The sequence below is a fragment of the Ornithodoros turicata genome, chromosome 4 (assembly GCF_037126465.1).
Source record: "Ornithodoros turicata isolate Travis chromosome 4, ASM3712646v1, whole genome shotgun sequence".
NCBI classification, from domain to species: Eukaryota; Metazoa; Arthropoda; class Arachnida; order Ixodida; family Argasidae; genus Ornithodoros; species Ornithodoros turicata.
The window spans coordinates 65,300,815-65,326,683 of NC_088204.1; the positions used below are offsets into that span (position 1 = coordinate 65,300,815).

The 25,869-nt window shown below is 45.3% G+C and overlaps 2 protein-coding genes across 2 annotated transcripts; both read right to left on the reverse strand.

Annotated features, from left to right (window-relative positions):
* Positions 1-2,195: 2,195 nt before the first annotated feature.
* Positions 2,196-10,417, reverse strand: LOC135391703 (antimicrobial peptide microplusin-like). Its single transcript, XM_064622058.1, has 6 exons — positions 10,227-10,417; positions 5,514-5,575; positions 4,297-4,386; positions 4,145-4,171; positions 2,718-2,805; positions 2,196-2,326 (listed from the first exon to the last, which is right to left on the reverse strand). The coding sequence occupies exons 1-5, from the start codon at positions 10,300-10,302 to the stop codon at positions 2,725-2,727; spliced, it is 336 nt and encodes a 111-aa protein (XP_064478128.1). The 5' UTR covers positions 10,303-10,417; the 3' UTR covers positions 2,196-2,326; positions 2,718-2,724.
* Positions 10,418-14,647: 4,230 nt separating this feature from the next.
* LOC135391702 (antimicrobial peptide microplusin-like) lies at positions 14,648-24,674 on the reverse strand. Its single transcript, XM_064622057.1, has 6 exons — positions 24,542-24,674; positions 18,163-18,224; positions 17,276-17,365; positions 17,131-17,157; positions 15,321-15,423; positions 14,648-14,795 (listed from the first exon to the last, which is right to left on the reverse strand). The coding sequence occupies exons 1-5, from the start codon at positions 24,615-24,617 to the stop codon at positions 15,328-15,330; spliced, it is 351 nt and encodes a 116-aa protein (XP_064478127.1). The 5' UTR covers positions 24,618-24,674; the 3' UTR covers positions 14,648-14,795; positions 15,321-15,327.
* Between the last annotated feature and the right edge of the window lie 1,195 nt (positions 24,675-25,869).

Sequence of the window (25,869 nt, forward strand, 5' to 3'; positions counted from 1 at the left end):
CCCTCGAATTCGCGGAAGTTCGCGCGACAAGCAATATAGTTTTTGTTTTCTCTTCGAAAGGGAATGCTAGTACCTTTTGAAGCGTTTTGGACTGTGAGCTTTTCCATTTCTCTGTTTGCTTTATTTAAACAGTGGGGTACAGTGGGGCAACAGGGAATGAAATAGTTATGTGGTGACCACTCTCTATAGTTACGGGTTCGTTAATGGTGCCGACACCAGCCCCCTACACACACACACACACAACTCTCGCAAAATGTTTCAAAATATGATTTGAAGGTGATAAAAGCAACTTCAAGCTCCCAATAAATATCCATGCGTCGTCTCGATCTCAAAGCTGTCAATATCCCACGGACGTGTACTGTACGTTTGTGGGATGTTCGTGCAATGTGCAACAGGGGAAGATTTTTTTGTCTCCCGGACGTACAGATGATGTCTATGGGATTTGTGGCATGTTCCCTGGGACGTTCCAACCTCCGAGTCAGGATATGACATGGATGTTCAGGGAACGTCTCTGGTTTGCTGGGAAGTGTAATGCTTGCCGTATCGCTGTGCCACATCTTCAACTGCTTTCGCGTATAATTTTGCTGTATCTGCAATACATTTGTCTGTACGCCAAGATAAAGGGCCTGTTTCACAGCAGCAGTAATATTTATGATGCGGACTTCCGCTTTTCGTGCGTGGGGCCTATGCAAGAGTGCGAATTCGTGGTTGAGGGCTAATGCGAATGCTAGAGGCATTCATTTGGCTCCGCCCCGCTGACTTGCACTTCATGACTTGCACTTCATTTGAAAATATGAAGTAATGAAACACGCCGAAGGCTGAAAATATATCGTTGCCGAAGATATCGTTCGGCGTCTGCTTCAATTACATATCGTTCGCTGCCAAACGATCCTGCACCTACTGGATCAGGTGCAGGATCTTCTGCTTATCTGAAGAGGTTATATCTGAAGCCCAAAAGATTGGTAGAAGGTGGTCTTTTACAAGCAGTGTACACGGAGAGAAGACACGGAAATACGAACCTCCTTCTTCTCCGTGAGCTGTTCGGCGTCACCGGCAGCGGTGTCTCAAAAATGCGGTGTCTAAAAAAATGACGTTATTTCTATGACGACGCAGACGGATGTAAAAGGAGGCGGGCACCGCGGAACGGCCTTCATTATGAGGACCCTTGGGAGTACTTCGGACAACCGTGCACAGCTAAAACGACACTTCCCCTCTGTCTGCCGATGCCTGTCAGCGCTGTTCGGCGTCACCGGCAACGGTGTCTCGAAAATATCGCAGTTTTAAAAACCCAACAGAAAAAAAAAAAAAAAAAAGAACTGTCCAAATCAGGAGTGTGGGACTTTGCGTGTCGAATCCATGGACTACAACGTATGGAGCCGATGCAGTAGTGTTTTGCATGTGGTTTCTCAACCCTTTTAAGCCTTCAGAAGATGGCTTAATAAAAGTTTCTTTCTTTCTTTTTTTTTTCACATTATGAGCTTATAATGTTACCACAGCCACGTACAATTCCACATGGTAAGTATACAGCACGGTATTTTGTGACAAGTGCCTATACACCCTTTTAGTTCAATTTTAAAAGTGCAAGGGTGCAGGCGAGCTGGCGAGCAGGTGCAAGGGTGCAGGCGAGCAGCGAAAAGACAACACGACACGTTCTCAAAATGTTTGAGAACGTGTCGTGTTGTCTTTTTTCTGTTCCGTGTCTCTGGTTTTATCGTCGTTTTAAGTTCAATTTTGCTTTACGCTGATGACATTTTTCAAAGGGCCAGCGGCGATGAGGGCCCTCTCCCTCATCCAGTGACGTGACGCTGATCTCGTCGTCGCCAGGGCCTCCGCGATGCCGAACATAGTGGTATCTGTTTCATAGATGGGATTCTGGATGAGACAGTCCCTTTGCTGACAAGACACCGTACACAGCGTGTCGATTCCAATTTGATTCCGGAATTTTCGTACGGGATCGATCACTGCTGCACGCTGTATCAGAATAATGCAATAATATGTGCGTGTTCCCATTCACTGCTTCTGTTCACGATTTCTCTGATACAGATAGCATAGAGCGACCGTTCCTTTTCTCCTCGAGACCAAATTCATGACGACATTTGCATTGCTTCTCAACGTTCCGTGTCGTAATTAAGAATATGCATGATTGCTTGTATCACTAGAACATATGTGTCCCGTTTACGCTCATCAAGCCGGTATGCTGACACAGGTGGATGACACTTTATTAATAAATCGAATTCAATGACAAGCATACACTCAAGTATTCCTACGCTTCTTATTCTTCGAATGCTGGTGTGACCTCTCTTCCGGGTGTACTTCCTCTCAGAACCTATATAGTATAGGCCATGAAGAAAATATTATTAGGAAAGAAATATTATCAAATTATGGCCGACGTGAGACTCAATAAAATTCCAAATGTTCCACGTTGAGGCATTCCGTATCTCTTTGTACCCGTGTCACGTGAACAGTTTTCGGTTATCATTGAACCCAATGGCCATTGAGCATGTAGTGCCATCAAGCGTGTTACGTGCGAACAGGTCTGGCGTGGCAAAATCAGTGTACGTCCATCAGCCATCAGCATCCAGTAATTCGTTAGTTAATTAGCTATGGGATGTATGGGGAGGAACTGCGGTTCCACACTGCGAGAACCACAGAGCCATACGGAAGTTTGCTTGAGGATCTTCTAACGCGTCGGGCAATAAATTGTTTAAGAGGCTCACCCTCGGCTCAGTGGTGATGGTCGTGGTCATGGTGGCTGTCAGCGTCGCAGTCACTTGCGAGTTCGTGCAATTCTTGGTTTTCACTCTCCTGCAGAAAGCATGCAGTGAAGCCTCTTTTACGAGAAGCACTGGGAAGCAAACGTTGTAGAAACGTCGTCTCGTATATTTCATCTGTACCCTGTTTTGCTTTCCATACATGACAGTTTCTGATTGATTTTGGGTCGATTCACACGATGCAACTTTTTGCTGCAACGCGGTTTCCGCTATAGTTGCACGCAACCGAAGTTGCACCAAAACGGTCCCTTTCATACGGCGAGCAACTCGGAATGCCGTAGTCGTCACCGAGCTCGCCAGATGGCGCGAAAAACATCATTGTCATCATTTTTGTCCAATCGCACTGCGACTTCTGCTCGTTACGAGTTCAATCCGTTGCGAGTTTGATAATTTTGCATAATTTTCACTGGTTAGTGATGATTTCATCGTCTCGCGTACTGCCGCTGCAATAACTGACACATGGAAGTCTTCCTGATTGGTCGCGCTTGCAAGGCGGAGCCGTGTGATTGACAGGTTGCAGCTAGAGTTGCAGGAGAAATCGCTCGTGAAGCGATCGGCTCTGCAACTCCTGCAACTCGAGTTGCGCAACCAGAGCTTCGCGTTCACACGGTGCAACTTGGTGGCGCAACCTGGTTGCGCGCAACTAAAGTTGCATCGTGTGAATCGACCCTTTATCTCTCTTTTCAAGGGACACTAATGTGAGAGATATTTCTCCTCGCGGAATGAAAGATGCCGTTGTCTTCTCACCAACACATAAGGAACAGTAAGGGATGATTGGAAAGGAAGAGGGAAAGCGCGATATGCGGTTTCCCTTTCCTCTTGTTCTCGAGAGGCCACTTCCAATTGGCCTCCGCAAACGATCTCCCTTAATGGTTGGACACCATCGCGCCGCCTCTTTTGAAGGGGGGAAGAGGGAAAGCGCGATGCGCGGTTTCCGTTTCCTCTCCTTCTCGAGCGGCCACTTCCCATTGGCCTCCGCAAACGATGTCGCTCAATGATTGGACACCCTCTCCTCGCCGCCTCTTGTGAAGGAGGGAAGAGGGAAAGCGCGATGAGCGGTTTCCCTTTCCTCTCATTCTCGAAAGGCCACTTCCCACTGGCCTCCGCAAACGACGTAGTTCAATGGTTGCACACGCTCTCCGCGCCGCCTCTTGAGAAGGAGGAAAGAGGGAGAGCGCGACTTGCGGTTTCCTTCGCGCATAACTCACGGACGACGCACTGAATGAATCTCGTTCCTTTTGCATTGCTGTCAAAGTAACGGCATCTTTTATTCCGCGAGCAGAAATTTTTGCACTGGTGCTTTTTTTGTTTAAGATATCGGCAACCCTAGAATGCTCAGTTGCTATAAAGTAATGGGAAGTACGAGGACTTACAGTGAAGAACCTCTTCAGAGCGGTTTCCTGTAGGAACAAAGACGCAAATGCAATTAGGGTTTGGGAAGCATATATCAAGAAAATAAACAGAGTTCATTTTCGGAACCTATATACATGAGTCAATGTCGAAGTTAATGTTGTTTGTCACTTACGAAATCATGTTCAGCACACAGCTTACGGATGGTGCAAAAGTCACTGTCGCACCGGAGTTGTCTGTTCACACGGTCGAACTTGCTGTTGAACTGTGTTGTAACAAATATTTCAGCACAGAATCAAAATTATAGACTTTTCAATAGCTATATGAGATCGCAACGTGCTATGGCTGCACCCCACGTGCGTAAGGTTGCCACCTTTCGTAGTGAAAAAGTATCGGTTGAGGGAGAGGAGGTGAAATAGAGGGAAAGGAGGAAAGGCTTGTAGAAAATGGAAAGTGGGTGAGGGGTGGACGAGCACACGCATAGAGAGAGAGAGCGTGCTCGCTCAAGATAATACGAGGAAGCATATGTTCCTGTGTGTGGCTGTATCATTGATGCTAGAAATAACAATGATAATAGTAATAACAATGAATAATAATAAGAATGAATAACTAAGAAAACGACTGGTGACTGCGGAGCTGGGTCTGTGTTTCAAATTTATTCAAGCTGTAGAGGAACGTTCAAGAGAAAATCCCGTAAAAGCTTTTATGAAAGGTATTGAGCCACAAATACCGGCAAAAGGCTGCCAGTATCACCTTCCTACCGGCAACCGCCAGAGCGCCCAAATAACCGGCCGTGCCGGTATAATAATGGCCTGGTGGCAACCCTACACGTGTGCTACCGGTGCCCGATTGGGTTTGAGGGTCAAAGACGTTGGGAAGACCGCCTGAAGCGCATATGTTTAACGCATTCTTTGTAACACTGTTAGTCATTTATTGAGTTGCTCCACGCACAAAGGTGACTTTGCCTTAATTGACATCACAATTAAAGTTCGACTACTGAAAACTGTTTTTGCCTGCATGAAAACCCTGTGCGTGCGGTGTTAAATTGAAAAAGGGGATATGTCATGCACATGAATTTTGTTCTGTTTCTGCTAAGTCACCCTCCCGAAAACGATGCTAACACGATATGCATGTAGAGTAGACCCAAATATATATATGTTACACATTTCGCATTTGCGTTATTCGAGGAAACCCAGCTGCAATTACTTTACCAAATATTCACTTGAAGTTTTCTCCGTTTGGGATTTTTCGACTTATCCCCCTTATTGCATACAGAGGTCGAACTAAGGTAACAGCACATGTCCCTGTCGTTTTGAGTACCAGTATATACGTCTCGCATAATTCATTTAAATTCCGTTTCATTTGCAATATAGCGGGCGACGCAATACTCACTTCAGCTGTGGCATGGTCTCGCACACACTTCAATTGGTCCTTGAGTTCTTGGTCGTCTTTTTCTGAAATCGACAGAGAATTTCTCGAATTACACATCATCCTCTAATTTAGACGCTCTTGGGGTGCTGCTTTAGAAGGGGGGTGATCGCCCATCCTGGGTCGGCTTCGCTACTGCGACTATTACAGCTTTAGTACTTTCAGAACTGCAAGTCTATTTGTCGAGACCCACCAATAAATATACTATAGATATTGCGCATGAAGGAAAAAGAAAAAAAGGTTGATAGCGTCCAGTTCGGCCCTGTCGCGACTTAGATCAGTGTAGTTTTTTTTACCCCCACCATCCCTGCCGCCATCATAATCGTCATCACCATCACCACCACGGCCACCTTGCCTTAGCTCTATAGCTTACGTTTCTTTGACGTTTCGTGTCTGAGTGTGGATTGGAAGCCGGAGAGCGCCAGGCACACTCTAGTACCTCTTGATTCGAATTTGTACATAGGTGAACAAATTTCACCTTCGCCACTAAGCTTCGCAAGTTCACGTTTGCTCCGCCTTCGTCAGCGCTGTGCCACAGGCCGTCCAATGGCCATGGTGCAAGTGAAAAAGAGAGAGAGAGAGAGAATACCATTTGTTTGTCGTGGCTCAATCGCCGTCGTGCAAACAGTTGCGTTGCACGAGAGCGCTTGAAGTACACTCTTAAAAATGAACTTCACCGCATAGCACGCTCCTAGCCAACCATAATCTCGAATGATATCGTTATCTGCCCTGATTTGTTGAAAACGGTAGGCGTACGCCTTTTTTGTGACAATTATGAACAGCATAAGTGTCACAAAAAAGGCGTACGCCTCCCGTTTTCAACAAATCAGGGCAGATGACGATATCATTCGAGATTATGGTTGGCTAGGTGCGTGCTATGCGGTGAAGTTCATTTTTAAGAGTGTATAATACATTATGTGCTACATTTATCGTCCATTGGCTGCTTGTGTTCTGTCCGCGATCTCTAAAGCTTCACGTGATGGCATTTCACGCAGAGACTGGGAGGTGAGCGGGTTCGAATCCGGGCGCCGGCTATGCTGCCTGGGTGTTTTCCCTGGGTCTTCCTCAGACGGCGCCGTTTTGCGTAAAACACCGCGTAGAGCCGAAAATTGTGGAGGCGTGTGGCCTCCGTCACTGTTCTTATTCTTTGTCTTTTCTCGTACAAATTTCTGACACAGTGAAGCCCAGCTACGCTTCTGCAAAAGCGTAATGCTGGTGCAGTTTCACTATAACGCACAGTGATATCTGAACTGAGGCCAAAAGTCTTTTGACGCATTTCTCAACTCTTCCTTGCCAACGCTATAGCTAACGTTATTAAACTCCCATTACGTCGCTAAAAGTCGCTACAGAAATTCGCGAGACAAGTTATAAGTTTAGAGGAAATGCAACAGGGCAACTCTTTCTCATCATCGACGGCATCCCCATTCCTCACAGAGAGAGGGAAAAAATGATCTGGAGTAGGGCCAGCTTTACGTCGTTCCCCACGCTACGAGTAGCAGCCCGTAATTTTCAGCAGCAGTTATGTAAAGAAAAGTTAGTAAAACTTTCTCAGAGCTAATTCATCACCTTTTCATTCTGCGTTTGCCAATTTCTGCTGATAGCCTGGCTCCGCGCGCGATGTTTGATGTACAAAGTTTATTTCTCGTCTGCCCACGCCTCTTTCCATCTTTCTTTCTCCTCACCTGATGCTTTTCTTTCAAGTTGGCTTTCTTACGTGTTCTTCTGCTGTCAGGCAAAACCTACATGAGAGGAAGTGTCCCTGAGTTCTGGTCATGAGTTCCCCGTGAAGTCGGCCCGCACAATCGCACAATCCCCACGTGCGATAGTCGTGACGTTGTCCGCATGAGCGCTGATTACGACAAGCTGTTCCATCACCACCTAAAGCTTCACGGAAATATTGCGCGCGGGCTAGGGCGGAGCAAAAGCAAACTTGCAAAGCTACAAAGTGGCGAGGAACGCGCCCCTAGACAGGTGGAGAGGGGGGGGGATATGTTTAATAGTGAAAAGGAAAACGGAAATGTCAGCCAAGCTATTGCCAGCTTGCTATTCCGAGAGAGAAAAGAAAAAGGAACTGTGAAACAAAAGAAATAAAAGAAAGGAAAAGATGACAGAAAAACTGGCACGCAGTGCAGTGCAGCACAGGCACGAAGGAAAGTTCGAAGAACGTTCAGTCAGAGGGCAGACGCAAGGCCAGAGTCATTTAAGAAGCGGAGCAGGGCTGTGGTGATGGCCCACTGAGTAGGCCGAGGGACGGGACCGAGGAGGGTGGCCATGGACAGTGTGTTGTAGCCCAGCTGTATTAGACGGCGATGGAGGGCTTGCCGTTGCGGGATGTGCTGCTGGCAGTGCAGAAGACAATGAGCAATGTCGCCCACCTCGCCACAGCTGGAACACAATGGGGAGCTGGATTGGCCCATTTTGTGCAGGAGCTATGGGGTGCGGGCAACGTTGAGACGGAGGCGGTGCAGCAATGATTCGTCCTGACGACTGCAGCGACACGCAATGAAAAAGCTAACCGAGGGGTCGATGGACTGCACGTGACTGTTGTAGGCGACGGCTTGTGATCTAAATGCTTGGGCACGGGTTGCACACCGGCGGCGAATAGCTAAATGGCAAGCCGAAAGTGTAAGTGGTGGACGTGCAGTGGCAGGGGTAACAGCTGCGGCGGCTCGTCTAGCAGCCGCGTCTGCGCGTGTGTTACCGGTCAGGCCCACATGACCGGGCACCCACTGAAGGGACAAAGCATGACCATTGGCACGGAGCCCGTTATACCTCTGAATGATCAAGCTGGGTATACCCTGTATGAGGTTGGAGCGGGCCGACATCAAGCGGAGGAGAGACGCCTTGCTGTCTGTGAGGACGACCCATTTCCCAGGTGGCAAGTCAGTTATATATTCTAGGGCAGTAAGAATGGCGAACAGTTCAGCCTCGGTGGACGACATGGGGTAGGGCAGTTTGTAGACCTGTTCATGGTCTGTATCGGCAACGTAAAAGGCCACGCCCGCTGCGTCAGGCATTACGGAAGCATCGGTGAAGATTTGTCGGCAATGGGGATGGGTAGAGGTGAGATGGGCCAAAGCGAGTTGTTGGGCTACCACAGGGCTGATTGCCTGTTTTCGGGGAAAGTCTGGTATAGTGGCGTGAATGGGAGGCCGTTTTAAGGTCCACATTGCTGGCGCAAAGGTAGTGGCAGGTGTCGAGGACGGGAGACAGGTGGAGAGGGAACAGTATGCATGCAGGAAGGAGTAACCACACTGTTAAAACAGAACTTCACCACATAGCACGCTCCTAGCCAACCATCATTCCGAATGATATCATTCTGTGCAATGATTTGTTGAAAATGAGAGGAGGCGCCTATCTGGGACAGATTATCTTGTCCCAGATAGGCGCCTCCCCCCTGTTTTGAACAAATCATGACACAGAATGATATCATTCGGTACGATGGTTGGATAGGAGCGTGCTCTGTGGTGAAGTTCTGTTTTAACAGTGCACGGTCCCTTGATAGCAAGCGACCGTGGAGTAACTGAGAGGGGCATTAGCAGTAGTCCTGGTTCTACTTCAGCGAGCACTGTGCCGACATCGGTTTTAAAAGCGTGTGGGAAATCTCAGAGTAAAACTTTGAACAGCACAGTTTGTTGTGGGGTTCGAACACATCACCTCCTACTATTTAGCACCGCTTTGAGGTCCCACACACGCACCATAAAAACACTGCATAAAGACTGCGCAATAGCCTGGGAAAAAAAATCTAGACGTAGAATGTACATACTGTACACCCTCGTTATAAAGAAGCCAAAGGAACCGGGAAAAAAAATTATGTCCTCAGTTGTGCGATATCAGCGAAAGTGTAACACAGCGGGACTTTTAAAAAGTATTCGAGCAGGCCAACAGTTCCTGGTGGTGAATACCTTGGCAATCTTTTCATTTACATACACGGAAAACAGAGACTGAGAGAGAAAGAAAAATAACACATCATGAGCTTCAGCTGGCTCGCCCTTATTCGCACTAACCGGAGGCGTTTGGCAGGACACTTCGAATTATCGTTTTCGAAACTCACTCAAATCGGCCGGGGCAGCGAGAGGCTTCGAATAAACTGACAATTTCGAGAAAAAAAAAGGCGTAAGTATGACAAGAAATTTGTTCAGTTGCAAAAACGTTGTGCACTTGTACAGAACAGATTCTCCTCGAAAAACGAAAGTAAAACTGAATATACATGAAGTAGGACAAAGCACCACTGATCATAGTCTCGGTGACTAAATGTTATTTTTCCTCACAAACAAACAAACAAACTAACTAAATGTTTTATTGATGCTTCGTCCTTCTTTATTTATTTGGTGTTTCACTTTTTGTTCTCGACTGAACTGTGAAACATCTTACTCTAGTTACGTTGAACAAGAAAGTTAAATGGTGAAGGACCCCTCCCGTCCGACGTCCCCTTGGTGGAAGGCTCTACTGGTGATTTTTTCAGCACCCCGTCCCACATCTTGCAACACCTCTAAAATACCTGCACAAAAAGACTGGAACACCTCCAAAATAGGCAACCTTCCAAACCCTGCGCAAAGCCCTGGCAGCCCAACTTCAAACGACTCCACGTCTAACAAGCATGACGTCCAAAAAACAGACCTGGCCGGCACAACTTATTTCCACAGAGAGCGAAAATAAGTTCGAAATAATACTCACCGCACAACTCCAGATGGTGAGCGGACGCCACCAGAACAACCGCAGCCAGAACAGCAACGCCAAAGAGACCCTTCATGGTTGAGCAGTAGACGTTTTTTACTCCCTCGCAGACACCGCGTGCTCACTAGTCAACCTCTGCCCTCTTATATATCGACTACGTCCTGCGTCATCGCTTCTGATTAAGCAGACGAGGCACAATCTCTTGTTCCGTCCTCGTTATATAGCGCGTGGTTATTTCAGCACGTTAGGACGTCCACATTGCACATCCAGGAAACGAGGAAGACCTAGATGTCTAGATGTATGTCATATCGAATAAGTTGCAGCAAGGAAACACGAACAGAAGGTTAAAGACACGGGAACAGGACGTCTGCAACGTTGCAGACGTCCTGTTCCTGTGTTTTTAGCCTTCTGCTCATGTCTCCTTGCTGTAACCTATGCGATATGATTTGGCATCAACGATACTCCTGTTACTTTTTGTTTTTTTGTTTTTTCAGTAGTCCTATGTACGTCATTGCCAAAATATTACACCGACAAGATGAAAAGCAAAAGTACGTGAGCGCTTGCTGCAGAACAATTCGTTCGTTTTTGCTTTAGGGCAGTTGTTGCCAGCCTGCGATCCTGTTGTTGTGCAATGTCCCTGTTAAGTACACTATAGTCTTAAATGTTATTTTATGACCGCAAGAGGGATTGGATTGGATTGGAAAAGAAAGAAAAATATGGAGAGGTTAGTCCCGACCCAGTCAGAACTGGCTACTCCAAAACGCAAGAGGGAGATGCTTTTAAGAGGCAATAGATATAGCGTCTGCCAAGAACCCTATATACGATGCTTTCCTTATCACGTCCTGGTCCTGAGCACGTGTCTTCTACTATCTGGCAGTGTTCGTCGAAGGTCGTTGCTGAAACGATTAGGCTTAGAACGAAACCACCCAAGCAGCGCAATGTTCCTTAGTTTCAAGAGTCTGGTCAAGGTCTTCCACCTACCCGTCCACCCCTATTGCACTCGACTTTCAGTACATTGTGCTGCTCGGGCATTTTCGTTTTTTCTATCTTGGCAAAAGGAAACATGCTATCGTAATGTATCACCAGCATACGGCCGTCTTTTAAAACTCACAAAGCTCACAAAGCCTTCCAAAATTTTAGTGCCTCGTTATTACATTAGTTCTTGTGCAGCTGTTCGCACAAATGCTGTCTCACGTATTCGTTTTATTGGTATCTGCTTCTCTTGGATAAATATTGTTTGGAAAAGATCTCAGATCACATCCTGTCTTGCTTACTTTTTGACTCAACAATATATTTACAACTCGCGTTAGTTCAGCACAAACAAAACATGTGATGTTCTTTGGAAACGAGCACGAATGTGTGTTAGGATACATTCGCTTCCATATTCACCTGATGCCAAGAGTAGATTATGTGAATATTCCCGAGGGCTTATTTTGATGAACATTTGGACCGGTTAACACACGCACATTTGCTAAGGAAGCAAATACCAAAAGGTATATTTGTACCGTACACACTGCAGAAATGTTTGCCTCCAAACGTATTAGTTGAATCAGTCCCACTTGGTGTTTGGAAATGAAAATATATTACTTTACCTATAGGACAGTGCTGAAGCCTTTGTACGCACTTCCGAAGACAGGATCCTTACTTGATGACAATACACATTTCCGAAGCATGCTTTATAACCAGTTTTATTCACATCTTCACCTTGATTTCGTTTGCATTTGATTTACTCAATATTCGGCCTGCATTTTCCCACGTTGAAATTCAGGTTACTATTCTCGTCCAGAAGCAGTACTGTTCCTGTTAAACACTGCACTTTTTTGCGCTCGAGAACACCGACTGTCACTACATTACCCAAAGTAACAACTTTTCAATAACGTCTCGAGTGCGGAACAAACTATGACCCTTATTCCTTTTGCTGTATTGGTTGCAAATTATGGAATCAACTTGCTGCGAAAAGTAAAAATGGTGAAGAGAGTTATATACTTATAGAGTTCTAGCACTTGAAAAGTAAATTAAAATTAACTTACTTTATTATGCAAATTACTTATTATATACTACATCACGCTCCCACTGCTTGAGTGGTGGGTTCCCTTCATCCCTGTACACACACACACATACATTGGATGATGATGGGGTGGGCGCATCCCTGTACAAAGACTTTCTGAAGTACTGTTTTTTTAAATCATTCAGTGCTTTCACACATCAAGCGTCATGGAACAGCTGGTTGCACCCGTGCGACCTACATTTCCATTTTTTGTTTCTCTACTTCTATTCTATTCTATTATGTACAAAGACTACAGAAAAAAGAAAAAAGGTGTAGGGTATTGAGGGGGGAATACATGTTCTTTTTTATTAAAGAAGGGAAAGGTTAGCCTGAACTACGGCGGCTTGCTATTCCCAGCAAATGAAAAACAACAACGGAAAAGGGGGAACAAAACAAAACAACAAACAAACAGACAAAAAGAACCAAACATGGAATTGGTCATAGTTCAGAGTTCACGCAGAAGGCCACAGTCCAGCAGGAACTGAAGAAGTATCTTGGTCACCTCACTATGCTGTGCCTGTGTGAGGCCTAGCAGCGTAGCTATATGGAAAAGTTAGAGATTCCGAGGGGAATATTGAGGTCACAAAATGTAGTGCTCTAGAACAGGCAATAGCATAATCATTTCAGATCTGCTCAACACCTGCGCCTTCTGCACGGATGGTGCTTTAGTGTGCTTTAGTGTCTTGAGGGCCAGCCAAACAGTCTTGATGCCTGTTTGTGTCGCTCCTTTTTGTACAATATACTGATAGTAATAGCAGCATGCTCTTATTTTTGTATCATTGTTTTTCCATTCTGCTTGGAAAGTACTATTAGAAAAGCATTCATTATGCCACAGATACCTGCATTGGGCTTAGTGCTAGGTGGCAGCCACCCTGCTCCAAGTCTGTTTTGTTTCTTCTTTTTTCGGATAATACTTACTTACTTTCATTGTAGTATTTCACATCTAGCCATATATTTCCTTCAGGCTTTCTGCTTAACGCAAGGTTTGTTGCAGCTTGTGTGGTGAGTGTCGGTAGTAGTCGGTAGTGTCGGTAAGTGTGGTAAGGTAGTTGGCCTTGCTCTCCTGCCACCGGAGTTGGTGCACTAGCTGGAGGGACTGCCTTAAAGTTAAACACCGGAGTCCAGTGACAGATGTTCAGAGCTTGGATATTGGCATTGCCCAGCTCATGGCCCATTTTGAGCACCAGTGCCATGGCTCTTCAGCAGAGGCAAAATCTTGCTGCGGAACTACTATGCGGATGCGAATGACCAGAGGACGGCCAGTCATGCGGAAGGCTAGCTGGCACAACTCCTTGAGGACTAAACTGCGGTGTCACTGCGGAAGTTCACGGCAGACTGCCAAAGAGTTATACACCGCAGCACCCAGGTGAGCGACATTTCATTCAAACGGTTTTTGCACTCAGTCGAGGGGCAGCAATAAACGGCAAACGGCTACACGTCGGACTGAACAGGTCTTTACTAATAAGAATAGCGTGCGTTCGCAAGCACGCGAGTGCGGGTGCAGGTTTTGACTCCAGCTGTCGTTCAGCCGTCGTCCAGCAGTCCAAAGCGCCTCCTCGACAGCCACCTACTGAAGGTTTGCATCTCTTTTGTTGTCGGAAGCAATATAACGTAGTTCCCGAGGTACGTGGCAGGTGGCCTGGTGCGGTACATGTGGCTTTTCGTGAACAGGCATTGCTGTGTCAAGGATGCTTTCTCCTTGTAACTTTTTATTGCAGAGATCTTCCCTGTACGTCTTCTGGAAACCCGCCTGCCTGGAGCATAGCGACTATCTTGCACATCTTTTCAGCCTTTCCCGTTTCTCAGTGCAGGACAGTCTGTCTTGACATAACCCAACTTCCCTAATAACAGCACTCCCTGCCAGCACCTGGAGCCTTCTGTGCCCCAGGTGCCTCGAATCGCAGCGCCGTCTCAGGGTTAGATGTCCCTGACAAGGTATCCTGCTTTCTTTCGTATTCGTCTGGGAGCTTGCCTTTTACGTATTCGAGCGTTAGAACTTTATCCGGACGAGAATCAAGAGCTGTCCCGAGTGCCTCGTAGGTCTCAGACGAGACCTCTAAGAGCAAAACAGCTACCTCGAAATCTATAGTTTCCTGTCCAGTCCCTCTTATTTTATATATAATAAACATATTCCCCCCCCCCCCCTCTGAGCCGCCCCACCAGTTCTAAGGTGCGCCAGGCGTAACTATGCATGTCTTCCTCTGTAACGAGATGCGACTGATACAACTTGCTCAGTAGGTAGAGCTTGTTGCCTATGTTTACCCCCGCTCGTATACCTTCTGGAGCTCTTTACACATCTCTCGTGCAGCCTTCACTTGCAGACGTGCACAATCTGGATATCCTCGATACTGAGACAGATTGCAACTACTAGAAGTTTTCCGTTTAGTTCGATATGCCGACACACGTCGACGACACTTTATTAAAAAATCCAACTCAATGACCAGCATACACTCAAGTATTCATGTTCTTGTTATTCTTCGAAGGCTGGTGTGACCTCTCTTTGTGTGTACATCGTTTGAAACCTACAGTAGGCAAGGAAGAAATATTATTAAATTATGGCCGACGAGAGATTCAATAAAATTTCAAATATTCCACGTTTAGGCATTCCTCGTCTTGTACCTTTGTCACATGGACAGTTTTGGATTACCATCGAAACCGATGCTTATTGAACCTGTGGCGCCATCAAGCGTATAACGTGTGAACCTGTCAGTGAACATTCGATCCAATGCACGCTGAGAAGTCACGCTGAGAGACACATCACACGCTTGGTGGTGCTATACCCGGCTCTGCTGCAATGTAGGATGCCTAAATACTAGCTCCATACTATTCAAGCACCCTAGTTCAAAGGTCATTTGTCTCAATGATCATTAAACACTACACACGTGACAAGGTTATGAGATATGGAATGCCTATAAACGTGGAGTAATTGGCGTGGCAAAATGTGGTACGCCTGTTAGCCACTTCAGCAGACAATGTATGCACCTGGATTCATAGTTTGCTGGAGGATTTTCTAACGCCTTGGGCAATAAATTATTTAAGAGACTCACCCTCGACTCAGTGGTGGTGGTCGTGGGCGTGGTGGTCGTGGCCGGTGGGGCTGTCAGGGTCGCAGTGATTTGCGAGTTCGTGCAATACTTGAATTTCACTCTCCTGCAGAAAGCATGCAGTGAAGCCTCTTTTACGAGAAGCACTGGGAAGCAAATCTTGTAGAAACTTCGTCTCGTATATTTCGTATGTACCGTGTTTTGCTTTCGGTATACATGACAGTTTCCGATCCGTTTTCTCTCTGTTTTGGAAAGACACTAAAGTGCAGAAATTTCTGCTCAGGGAATAAACGACGCCGTTATACTTTGACAGCAATACAAAAGGAACAGGATTTAGCCGTCCCATCGGTGGTGATATATGCGCGGAGCAAATGGCGATTTGCGCTTTCCATTTACTTTCCTTCTCGAGAGGCCACGTCCCATTGGTATCCGCAAACGATGTCCCTGAATCCCCCTTCCCCGATAACCTTTCCGCAGCGCCTCTTGTGAAAGCGGGAAGCGCGACTTGCGGTTCAGTGTGGCCCAGCTCTAGGAAAATTTCTCTAGATTAGGGTATCTGAAGTCCGCCTTGGGAAAAAAGAATTAGTTCGAAATCTAGGGGATTTTACTGTCGTGACACTTGTATCGAAAATTTCATGATATACAATTTTCCCCTGCCCAAGCAAAGGAAAGACGCAACCACAGAAGGACTTGGGCGGATCGCTGATCTCGCTCCGTACCGTAATTATCCCAATCACCGACGGCAGGTACTTCAAAATCGGCGCGCCCATGTGCTCCGTACATCCACTTTCGCGCAGGGAACTACGGTTTTGTTTTCCTCTCTGCCTGTCACCAAGTAGCCCTTGGCCTCTCATTTTTGTTTGTCATGGGAGAGAAATTGTTATCAAATGTGAGTGTTCCAGGAAATCACGACGCAAATACAACTTTCCCTCACATTTATTTGTATTCTCCGATGGCTTGTCACCACAGGACAAGGTTGCGCTTAGATGAAACTTTTACTCGTATTTGTTCTCGACGCCGTAGCCGGTAGTTTAATGAGTACACGAGCCGCCGCTGGAGACACTCACGATCTAGGGAAATCTGGGGAAATTTTTCTTCCAGTCCGGAGAAAAAATGCGAATGTAGGTTGGCAACACTGTTGCGGTTTCTTTCGCGCATAACTCACGGTCACAGGGTTGCCAGATTAGGCTACTTTGCGCCAAATTGGCTGTTTTCTGACTGTCGTGGCGCCGAAATTTCGGCAATGGCGATTTGGCTTCTTTTTTTCTTTTTGGCTACTTTTGTGGATACTTCTTCGCGCTACATTTGAGACTCCTGTGCACCTAACTTGGGGTACTTCTCATCGTGTACTACATCATGCGGAGTTACGTACAGTGGTGTCATGCCTGCATGCTTCCCTTGATGATCGGCCTTCTCTCTGTGTAGGTAAACGATGTCCGTCGGACTGTTTTGTTCGTTCACTGAGGTTTTACTACTCGTTTACGTCATCATTCATTCATGATAAAATGCCTGCACACCACAGGCTACAGAATTGGCTACTTCTGGCTACTTTCTCGTGACGCGTTGGTGTCTTTTCAGGATTTTGACCCGGCAACCCTGCTCATGGTCGACGCAACGGATGAATCCCGTTACTTTTGTATTTATATAAAAGTAACGGCATTTTTATTCCGAGAGGATAGAGTTTTCAATTTAGTGCCTTTTTAATTCGTATTGAATCAATGTAATTTTTTCTGAATTTCCTTTTTTTCTTTTTTCTTTTTTACATACCCTAGAATACTCAGTCACTAGAGCAATGAGAAGTGCAAGGACTTACGGTGAAGAACTTCTTCAGAGCGGTCTCCTGTCGGAACCAAGAAGCAAATGAAATTAGGGTTTCGAGGCACATATCAAGAAAATAAAGCGAGTTCATTTTCAGATACTATGAGTCAATGTCGAAGTTAAGGTTGTTTGTCACTTACGAAGTCAGGTTCAGCACACAGCTTACGGATGGTGCAGAAGTCACTGTCGCACTGGAGTTGTTTGTTCACACTGTCGAACTTGCTGTTGAACTGTGTTGTAACAAAACGTTCAGCGCAGAATCAAAATTATAGACTTTTAAATAGCAATTTCAGACCGCAATGTGCTATGGCTGCACCCCATAATATATACTGGTTGCCCGATAGGGTTTGACGCTTAAAGGCGTTCAGAAAACCGTCTGAACCGCATGTGTTTAACGCGTTTTTTTTTTTGTTTTTTTTTTTTTGTAACAAGAACTGTAGGCCAAATATACTGAGTTTAATAGGCAAGGCTTTTCCCCGCGAGCGTAGCATATTTTCCAATAACACTCCTATACCAGAAACGTGCAATTCTCCTGGGGAAGAGCACCCAGTTACCATGGAAACACACGCCTTCTAATCGCTTCTAATGAAGAGGCGCGCGAGTAACGCCATCTGCTGTAAAAAGGGCCTAGGATATTGAACTAAGTAACTAACTAAACGTGACGTGGTCATGACATGACCACGTGTCACGACCGCGTGGTCATGACAGGTCGTGGTCATGAGTCCGCCAGTCACGGCTGTGTTTTCAGCGACCGTTGCTATGGAGATCAGCCGTAATCAGCCGCAGTGGCAGCCACAGAAAGCCTGTGCTTGAAACCGTCCGCGGCAATTGGATAAAGGAATGAATAGACCGTTCTCATCAACCATGTACTCCACTAAAGCGTAAGAGCAGTACTGAGCGCTTTGCACTGCAAACAATTAAACTACACATGTCCCTGTCGTTTTCAGCACCAGTATATACACCTCGCACAATTCAATTAAATTCCGTTTTATTTGCTATAGAGCGGGCTACCCAATAATATACTCACTGCAGGTGTAGCATGGTCTCGCTGACACTTCAACTGATCCTTGAGTGGCTTGTCTGCTTTTTCTGAAATCGACAGATAATTGCTCGAATTACACATCATCCCCTAATTTAGGCGGTCGTGATGGAGTGCTGCTTTGGGAAGGGGTGTGATCGCGCGTCCTGAGTTGTCGTTTTCTTATCTCCACCACCTCCGCCGTCATCATCACGGCTTCTTTGACTCAGCATTGAGTTGCGTTTTCTTTAACATCACTAAAGCCGCTATACAGGGTGTTTGCTCTAACGTGTCCAGAGATTATATTTAAAGCGAGCGATAAAAGAAAAGCAAGTGGTACTTTTGTGTTACTTGAGTAAGAAACAGGTACTGCTTCACCAGTAGCACCTGTTTCCTACACATTAAATTTCAAAACACCCTTTTTGGTGTAATTCGGCGGTATCATAACTGACTCCCTTTTTGGTGTATATCAACACCCTTTGGAAAAGTTACACCCCTCAGAAAAGGTGTATTCCTTACACCCAAATTGGTGTATTTCAACGGTATCATAACTGACTCCCTTTTTGGTGTAATCCTACACCCAGTGGAATCTGTACACCCTTCTGGAAAGGGTGTAAATGGAGTGCACCATGTGTTTTATATGAGACACGGCGAAATGAAGTCCGCGAACGCGTCTGAGGAATGTCTGAAGATGCCATGGCTGGGCTTTGGAATCCCAGCAATCTAATTCCAGCAACCACTGTAACCCAAACTGATACAGATACATAAATGATACGGATGATACAGATGAATACATATATATAAATAAAATAAAATATAATAGAAATAAAATTAATAAATACAGATATTAGTACAAATTTTGTTCACTTGAACATACAGTTCTTCATGGTTTCGTGTTTGTTAGTGCAGTATGTACCCTTGTATTCGTTATGCAAATGCTCTCTTCCTCTGTTCTGTGAATACACAACTTTTTGCTCTGCCAACCCTTTATCGTAATTCTTTTTTGCTGAATATGCACTGCACTTGCTTATAACACTGTATTGGGCTGACATCTGACATAATGTCCGCAAAAACATTGGGCAGGAAAAGTATTTTTTACTTTATGGTATTAGTTAATGATGAAGTCATGTCGTAAATATTAGGTACTGACAGCACAAGAAGGTAATTCGTTATTCGCCACATATCCATTCATTGCCTTTTCTTAAGAAAATGTCAAACTGGAACACATGTTTCACCCACTGCGGATATCCCCCAAATAAAAGTCTCATTAGTATATATGTTGTTCATTTACACCATATTTACACCAAAATGTGATAACACGTTGGAAAGAGGGTGTTTCGAAACACTAACACCCAATTAACACCACTTCTGGTGACTGTTTTTTTTCATACAAGGTGTAATAGGGGAGTATATGCAATGTTACACCTTAATTACACCTCAAACACACCAAAAAAGGTGTTCTGAAATTTACAGTGTAGTCAAGTAGCTGACCAGTAGCGCTCGTTTTCCTTTTATCGCTCGCTTTAAGTAAAATTTCTGGACACGTTAGAGCAAACACCCTGTATACAGGGTGTCCCAGAAAACGCGTCATTGAATTATAATAAACAAACTACGCCACCTAGAATTATGCGGTCAATGGCATTTGTTCTTACTAGGTTTTTGCCAACTCCTGATATGAATGTCATGTATCGTAAGTTTAATTATGTAAATATTTGCAAACTGAACTCGGAAATTTGCCAAGTAAAGGTCACTTTTTTACCAATATGAAGAGCGTGCCGAATTCACTCAAGTTCATGATAATTGACAGTAATATTCACGAGCTATTCCATCGGAAAAAAAATAGCCAAACATCATGCTTTTCGTAGCACCGAACCATAACTCACGACGACTTTTTGAGCGCAATCGCTCTTAGTCCGACGAAAGGAGGAGGTTCCAAACCCAGCCCACAGAGGGCGCGTTTTCTCATCCAACCCTGGCAACTCCGAATGACTCGAAGTGGGCGAAAAATAGCCAGGGTTGCGGAAATGAGGTCATAACTCTGCGGCGAAAAATGGCCAGAGTTCACCCTGGTAACAACTCGTCTCGACTCCGCTCCAAAGCAGGGTAAGCTAGGGTTATGACGTCAGACACACGCGCGTATGGCCTTGTCTGCTACACACGACAATTTGCCCCTTTTTTGCTTGGTCATAACCAAGTTTTGAAAGCTTTTCGTTTTGGAAAATATTGCGATGTTATCTCCGTGACCTATTGGAAGATTACCAAGATAGAAGGTTGGATCACAAATGTACAGCACTTTCAAAGCGTGCACAGCGTACCCATGTCTGCATTAAATGGGGCGTGTTTTTTTATTCACCTGGACTTGCAAGTATATTGCAATACTTTAGGCTAGTTTATAGAGCATGTGGTTCTTACTCAATCGTTATGATTATTTGTTAGGGCCACGATATTCCCGGTTGCGAAATTCCTGATCTTACAGAAATTCACGGCTTCGAAACACAGATAATGCTCGATTGCTTCATAAGATGACACTCAGAGTTTAAAAAGAGGATGTTGTTGATATTGTCTTCGATATCTGTCGAAGTTGTTTTTGGCGAGTGAAAGCGAGTTTTGTTTCGGCGAGTGAAATGTTAACGACATTTATGCTTAGCAAGGCGGACACATCGGTACAGCATTTGGTTAGTTTATTAACAGAGTAGTTCAACTTAGGTGTTTGCACTTTTTATCCAGGATAGTCTGAGTTCACTGTTGGCAATTTCCCTGGCGTGACTGCATTTTCGGTGGCTTATTTTACAATCGGAAGACCACAAAACATTTATGTCCAGCAGTTTATTTTGCAACAGAGATATCGACCACAGACTTTTCTAACGAAAGAAATTACCTGGTAAACAGTTATAGAATTATCGCAGAATTGTAACAGTTGGTTACAGAATGAACGTCATATATGGCTGTGTGAAACACATAAAAATTAACTTGTATCGCCGATTTCTTCAACGTGATCCGCCATGTGGGCTTAGGAGGCAAAGACATTTCGGCGGCACATTCTGGTGCCGGCGAGACTATCTCCCCCCCCCTCCCCCCCACAAAAAAAAAAGAAAATGAAAAGAAAAAGTGCCCTGACCTGACCTCAACTAACCTTACCGAGGTGCGCTAAGCTAACTAGACGCTTCCTACATTTCACAAGATGGCAACCTCCAAATCCGTGAGGCTCAGCAAGGCCGCGGTTGTCCTGCTCTATAGAAGTGCTTCAGGTTGTGTTATTCGAAAGTATATAACAAAAGGTTCTAGACCACACAATTTTATTAATCTTATATTTTTAGGTTCAGTATATGACCCTCTTTAACTCGCATATGCGGTGTATTTAGCTTTCAAACGCTTTCACTATTTTTTAAAACCCAGTGGTCCCGATAACGAACTACACCCTCGAGGAATTCTCGAGGAATGCAGGCTTGACCACCAGGTACAGGCAACTTTTACTGAGGATTGCTTGCCGCACAGCAAGTAACAAACACGTAAATGCTAATAGCACCCGAATTCTAGAGAAAACATAAACATATTGTTGTCCTCGTTCCTCTTTCTGGATACACGTTACAATTTCGCGCAAATCGAAACTTCAACGTCCGCCATCTTGAGCGCACCATGACTCCGACCGTTCAAAAATTCCGGGCGAAGGGTGGCTACTCCAGGGTCACGTGATGCTACGTCACACCAAACTCGCGAGTTACTCGGATTGAATAAAAAAACGCGCCCCGACTGATAGAAAAAGCGACAGTTCCTGGAATTGGGAGAGATAAAGTGCGATCCCAGCGAAAGTCGGACGCGATAAGCCATACCCGTGTTATCTCTTTCTGCGATGCAGGTGTGGGCTGGGTTCCCAACCTCCTTTCGTCGGACTGACAAGGATTGCGTGGAAAAATTTAAAGCGCGCTAGCTCCGTAGAGCATGATGTTCGGCTTTTTTTTTTTTTGATGGGATAGCCCTTGAATATCCCTGTCAGTTATCATTAATTTGAGTAAATTAGACACGCTCTTCACATTGGTGGGGTAAAAAGGTGACCTTTACTTTGCATATTTCCGACTTCAGTTCGCAAAAATTTACATAATTAAACTTGCGTTACACGACATTCACATCCGGAGGTGGCAAAAACCTAGTAAGAACAAACGTCATTGACCGCATGATTCTAGGTTGTGTAGTTGTTTTATTATAATTCAATGACACGTTTTCTGGGACACCCTGTATACATGCGAGGGAGAAGAGAGACAACATAAAAGGCTTACCAAGGCTTACCCTAACAGTCCCGTTTCTACTCTGTATATTATTGTGTCGTATTAAAGGAGCTTTGTATCTTGTAGCTTATGAAATGAGGTTCATTACGTGGGACAGAAAGATTAAGTTATGCACTACGAACAGGAACTTTGCTTGATGGTATAAACACGACGCAAAAGACAAAGGGACGGAGGAGCAGACAGGACGAGCGTCCAATTGAGCCTAATTGCTCGTCGTGTTGAAGGAACCTAGCTGTATGTTGTACTGTTTGATGTAAAACGTGAAATACCATGGAAGGACGGAGGTTCAAGGAAGTCAGGGCCTTCCTGGTTAGAGCTCGAGCGTGAATTGGAAGCGCCGCGAGTACACTCATTTCCAACGAACTATCTCTTGATTCTAGGTTCTACATGGGTGAACAAGGAAAAGCGGATTTCGACGTTCGACTAGCACCGCGATACAAGTACGGAACTGACCGATGCGCAAACCTGGGGCGCGTTCCTCGCCACTTCCTAACTTCGCCTTTAGACCTTTTATAAGTACAGTTGAGCCCACTTATAACGAACTTCACCGTCACGCGGCAGTTCTATATCCGAGCATTCGTAGTAAGTGGAAATGTATACGTATAAAAGGTCCTGGTTTGATGGAATAAACATTTGGTTGGCAGTTCAGCGCAGCCGTTGTTTGTCTTTTGCTTGTACCGTCCCTTTTTTACCCAGCACTGGAGTTTTATCCATTTTAAAATGAGTTACCAACCTGCCCAGATTTTAACTTTGTTCGCATTTGCTCCGCCCTCGTCAGTGCTATGCCAGAGGCTGTCCAATGGCCATGGTGAAATCAAAAAGAAAGAAAAGACCGTTGCTTTGTGGCGGATCAATTGCCGTCGCCCGTGCTGCACGAGAGCGCATTGAGAATCGAGCATTCTGTTCTCCACGTTCGTCGTCCATTGGCTCCTTGTGTTCTATTCGCAATCTCTGAAGCTTCACGAGAATATGGCACGGAATATCAAATACAGAATATAAAGTTGATATTAAAGTCGGGTAACTTGTCAGGATATGTCATGGTACCTAGCTTACTTGGGGTTGTGAACAAGCTTACTATTAACACAAAGTTAACCTCATTCATACGAAATACCTTTGTTTTCGTGCTCCCTTTATTCATCTTTCCCTACACTCTTAAAAATGAACTTCACCCCATAGCACGCTCCTAGCCAAACATAATCTCGAATGATATCGTTATATGGCCTTATTTGTTGAAAACGGGAGGCGTACGCCATTTCTGTGACAATTATGACCAGCATAAGTGTCACAAAAAAGGCGTACGCCTCCCGTTTTCAACAAATCAAGGCAGATAGCGATATCATTCGAGATGATGGTTGGCTTGGAGCGTGCTATGCGGTGATGTTCATTTTTAAGAGTGTGCATGGTCACACGAAGGGATCCCTATGACTTCGGTATTTGCGCACTGGGTCGTTATCAGTGATGCCTTCCACACTGTTAAAAATGAACTTCACCACATAGCAGGCTCCTAGCCAACCATCATCCCGAATGACAACGTCCTCGCCCTAGATTTGTTGAAAACGGGAGGCGGAGACTATTTTGTGCCATTATGCACAGCACAGAATAGGCTCCGCCTCCCGTTTTCAACAAATCAGGGGTAAGAACGTTGTCATTCGGGATGATAGTTGGCTAGGAGCGTGCTATGTGGTGAAGTTCATTTCTAAGAGTGCAGGTTTAAGAGCACATAAAAAATTTATTTCCAACGCGAACGTCTTTTATTCTCGACTGAACTGTAAAACACTTTACTCTATAGTTACGTTCAAAAGAATGACCCCTCCCCTCCGACATCCCCTTTCGGGAAGGCTGCCCCCTGGGATTTTCTCGGCACCCCCTCATACCCCCCTATACCCCGCAAATGTCTTGCAACACCCCTAAAATACCTGCCAAACACGCTAGAATAATTAAAAAATAAGCGACCTTGCAAACCCTGCGCATATCCCTGGCTGCCTCTCTTCGAACGTCTCCACGTCTAACACTTGACCACGTAGCAGCATGATGTCCACAAACAGACCTCCTGGCCAGCACAACTTATTTCCGCAGAAAACAAGGTTAAAAGAAAGCATACTCACTGCACAACTCCAGATGGTGAGCCGACGCCAGCAGGACAACTGCGGCCAGAACAGCAACGCCAAAGAGACCCTTCATGGTTGAGCAGTAGATGTCTTTTACCCCCTCGCAGAAACCGCGTGCTCACTAGTCAACTTCTCCCCGCTTATATATCGGCTACGTCCTGCGTCATCGCTGCTGATTGAACAGACGAAGGGTAATCTCTTGTCTCGCCCTCGCTACAGCACGTGGTTATTTCAGCACGTTGGGACGTCTACATCGCACATCCAGGAAACGAGGAAGACCTAAATGTCTGTCAGTGTCAAAACATTGCACCGGCACGCTGAAAGAGTACGCGTGCGTCTGCTTGTAGAATAATTGCGCTCATCTTTGCTTTAGGACCGGTTGTTGCCAGCAAGGTCTCCTGTTGTTGTGCAACGTTACCGATAAGTAACCAGAGTTTCAAATGTTGGGACCGTATAAGAAAGAGGTGTTTTTAAGAGGCGATAACAAAGCGTCTGCCAAGAACTTTATATGCTTTCCCTATCACGTCATAGCCCTGAGCAACGTGGCTTCTGCTAACGGGGACCGTTCGTAGGTCGTTGCTGCGACGATTAGGCTTAGAACCAAACCTTCCTGGTTTGGTTGTTGTGATTTGGTTGTTTTGGTCCGTTTTTTTTTTAAATATTGTCAGAAGGAAAGGTGCTATCTCAACGTACCATTGTACGACCGTCTTTTAAGACAGCTCACGCCTTCAAAAATTATTAGCACCTGTGCAGCTTTTCGCACCAATGCTGTCTCATGTGTTCGTTCTGTCATCTGCATGCTTCTCCCACGTAAATATTGTGAAGAAAATATCACATCGCCTCCTGTCTCGTTTACTTTCAGACTAAACAATCCGAAACATTAAACAACCTCCTTCAATCTGGAAAAAGGGGGCAAACACGAGTACCGGAAATGCGTCAGCTTTATAATGGCGTGGGTATGATTGCAAAGTCCTTGCAGTCCTTGTTTCTAGCAGTCCTTGTTTCTAAAGGCATGCTCTTGTCAATAAATTGTAATACAGAAAGCGTGAATTTATTTATTCCATTACTTCCTTTCTTCTGTACTTACTTTCCATTATATTTTCTATTTATTTGTTTGCTTTCGCTACAGCAACGCAGCGGTGGAGCCAGGGGCAAAAAGCAGTTTGGTCAACGCATCAGCATGTTTGTTTGCTCCTTCCGATCTGACAGGATGCCAACACTGCGTACACATTATTTGTATAATCAACTTTCTAACGCAGAACACGTTAGGTTGCGTAAAGGTTCATTTGCATAGCGCACACTGATAAGATCCACAACCTTCACAG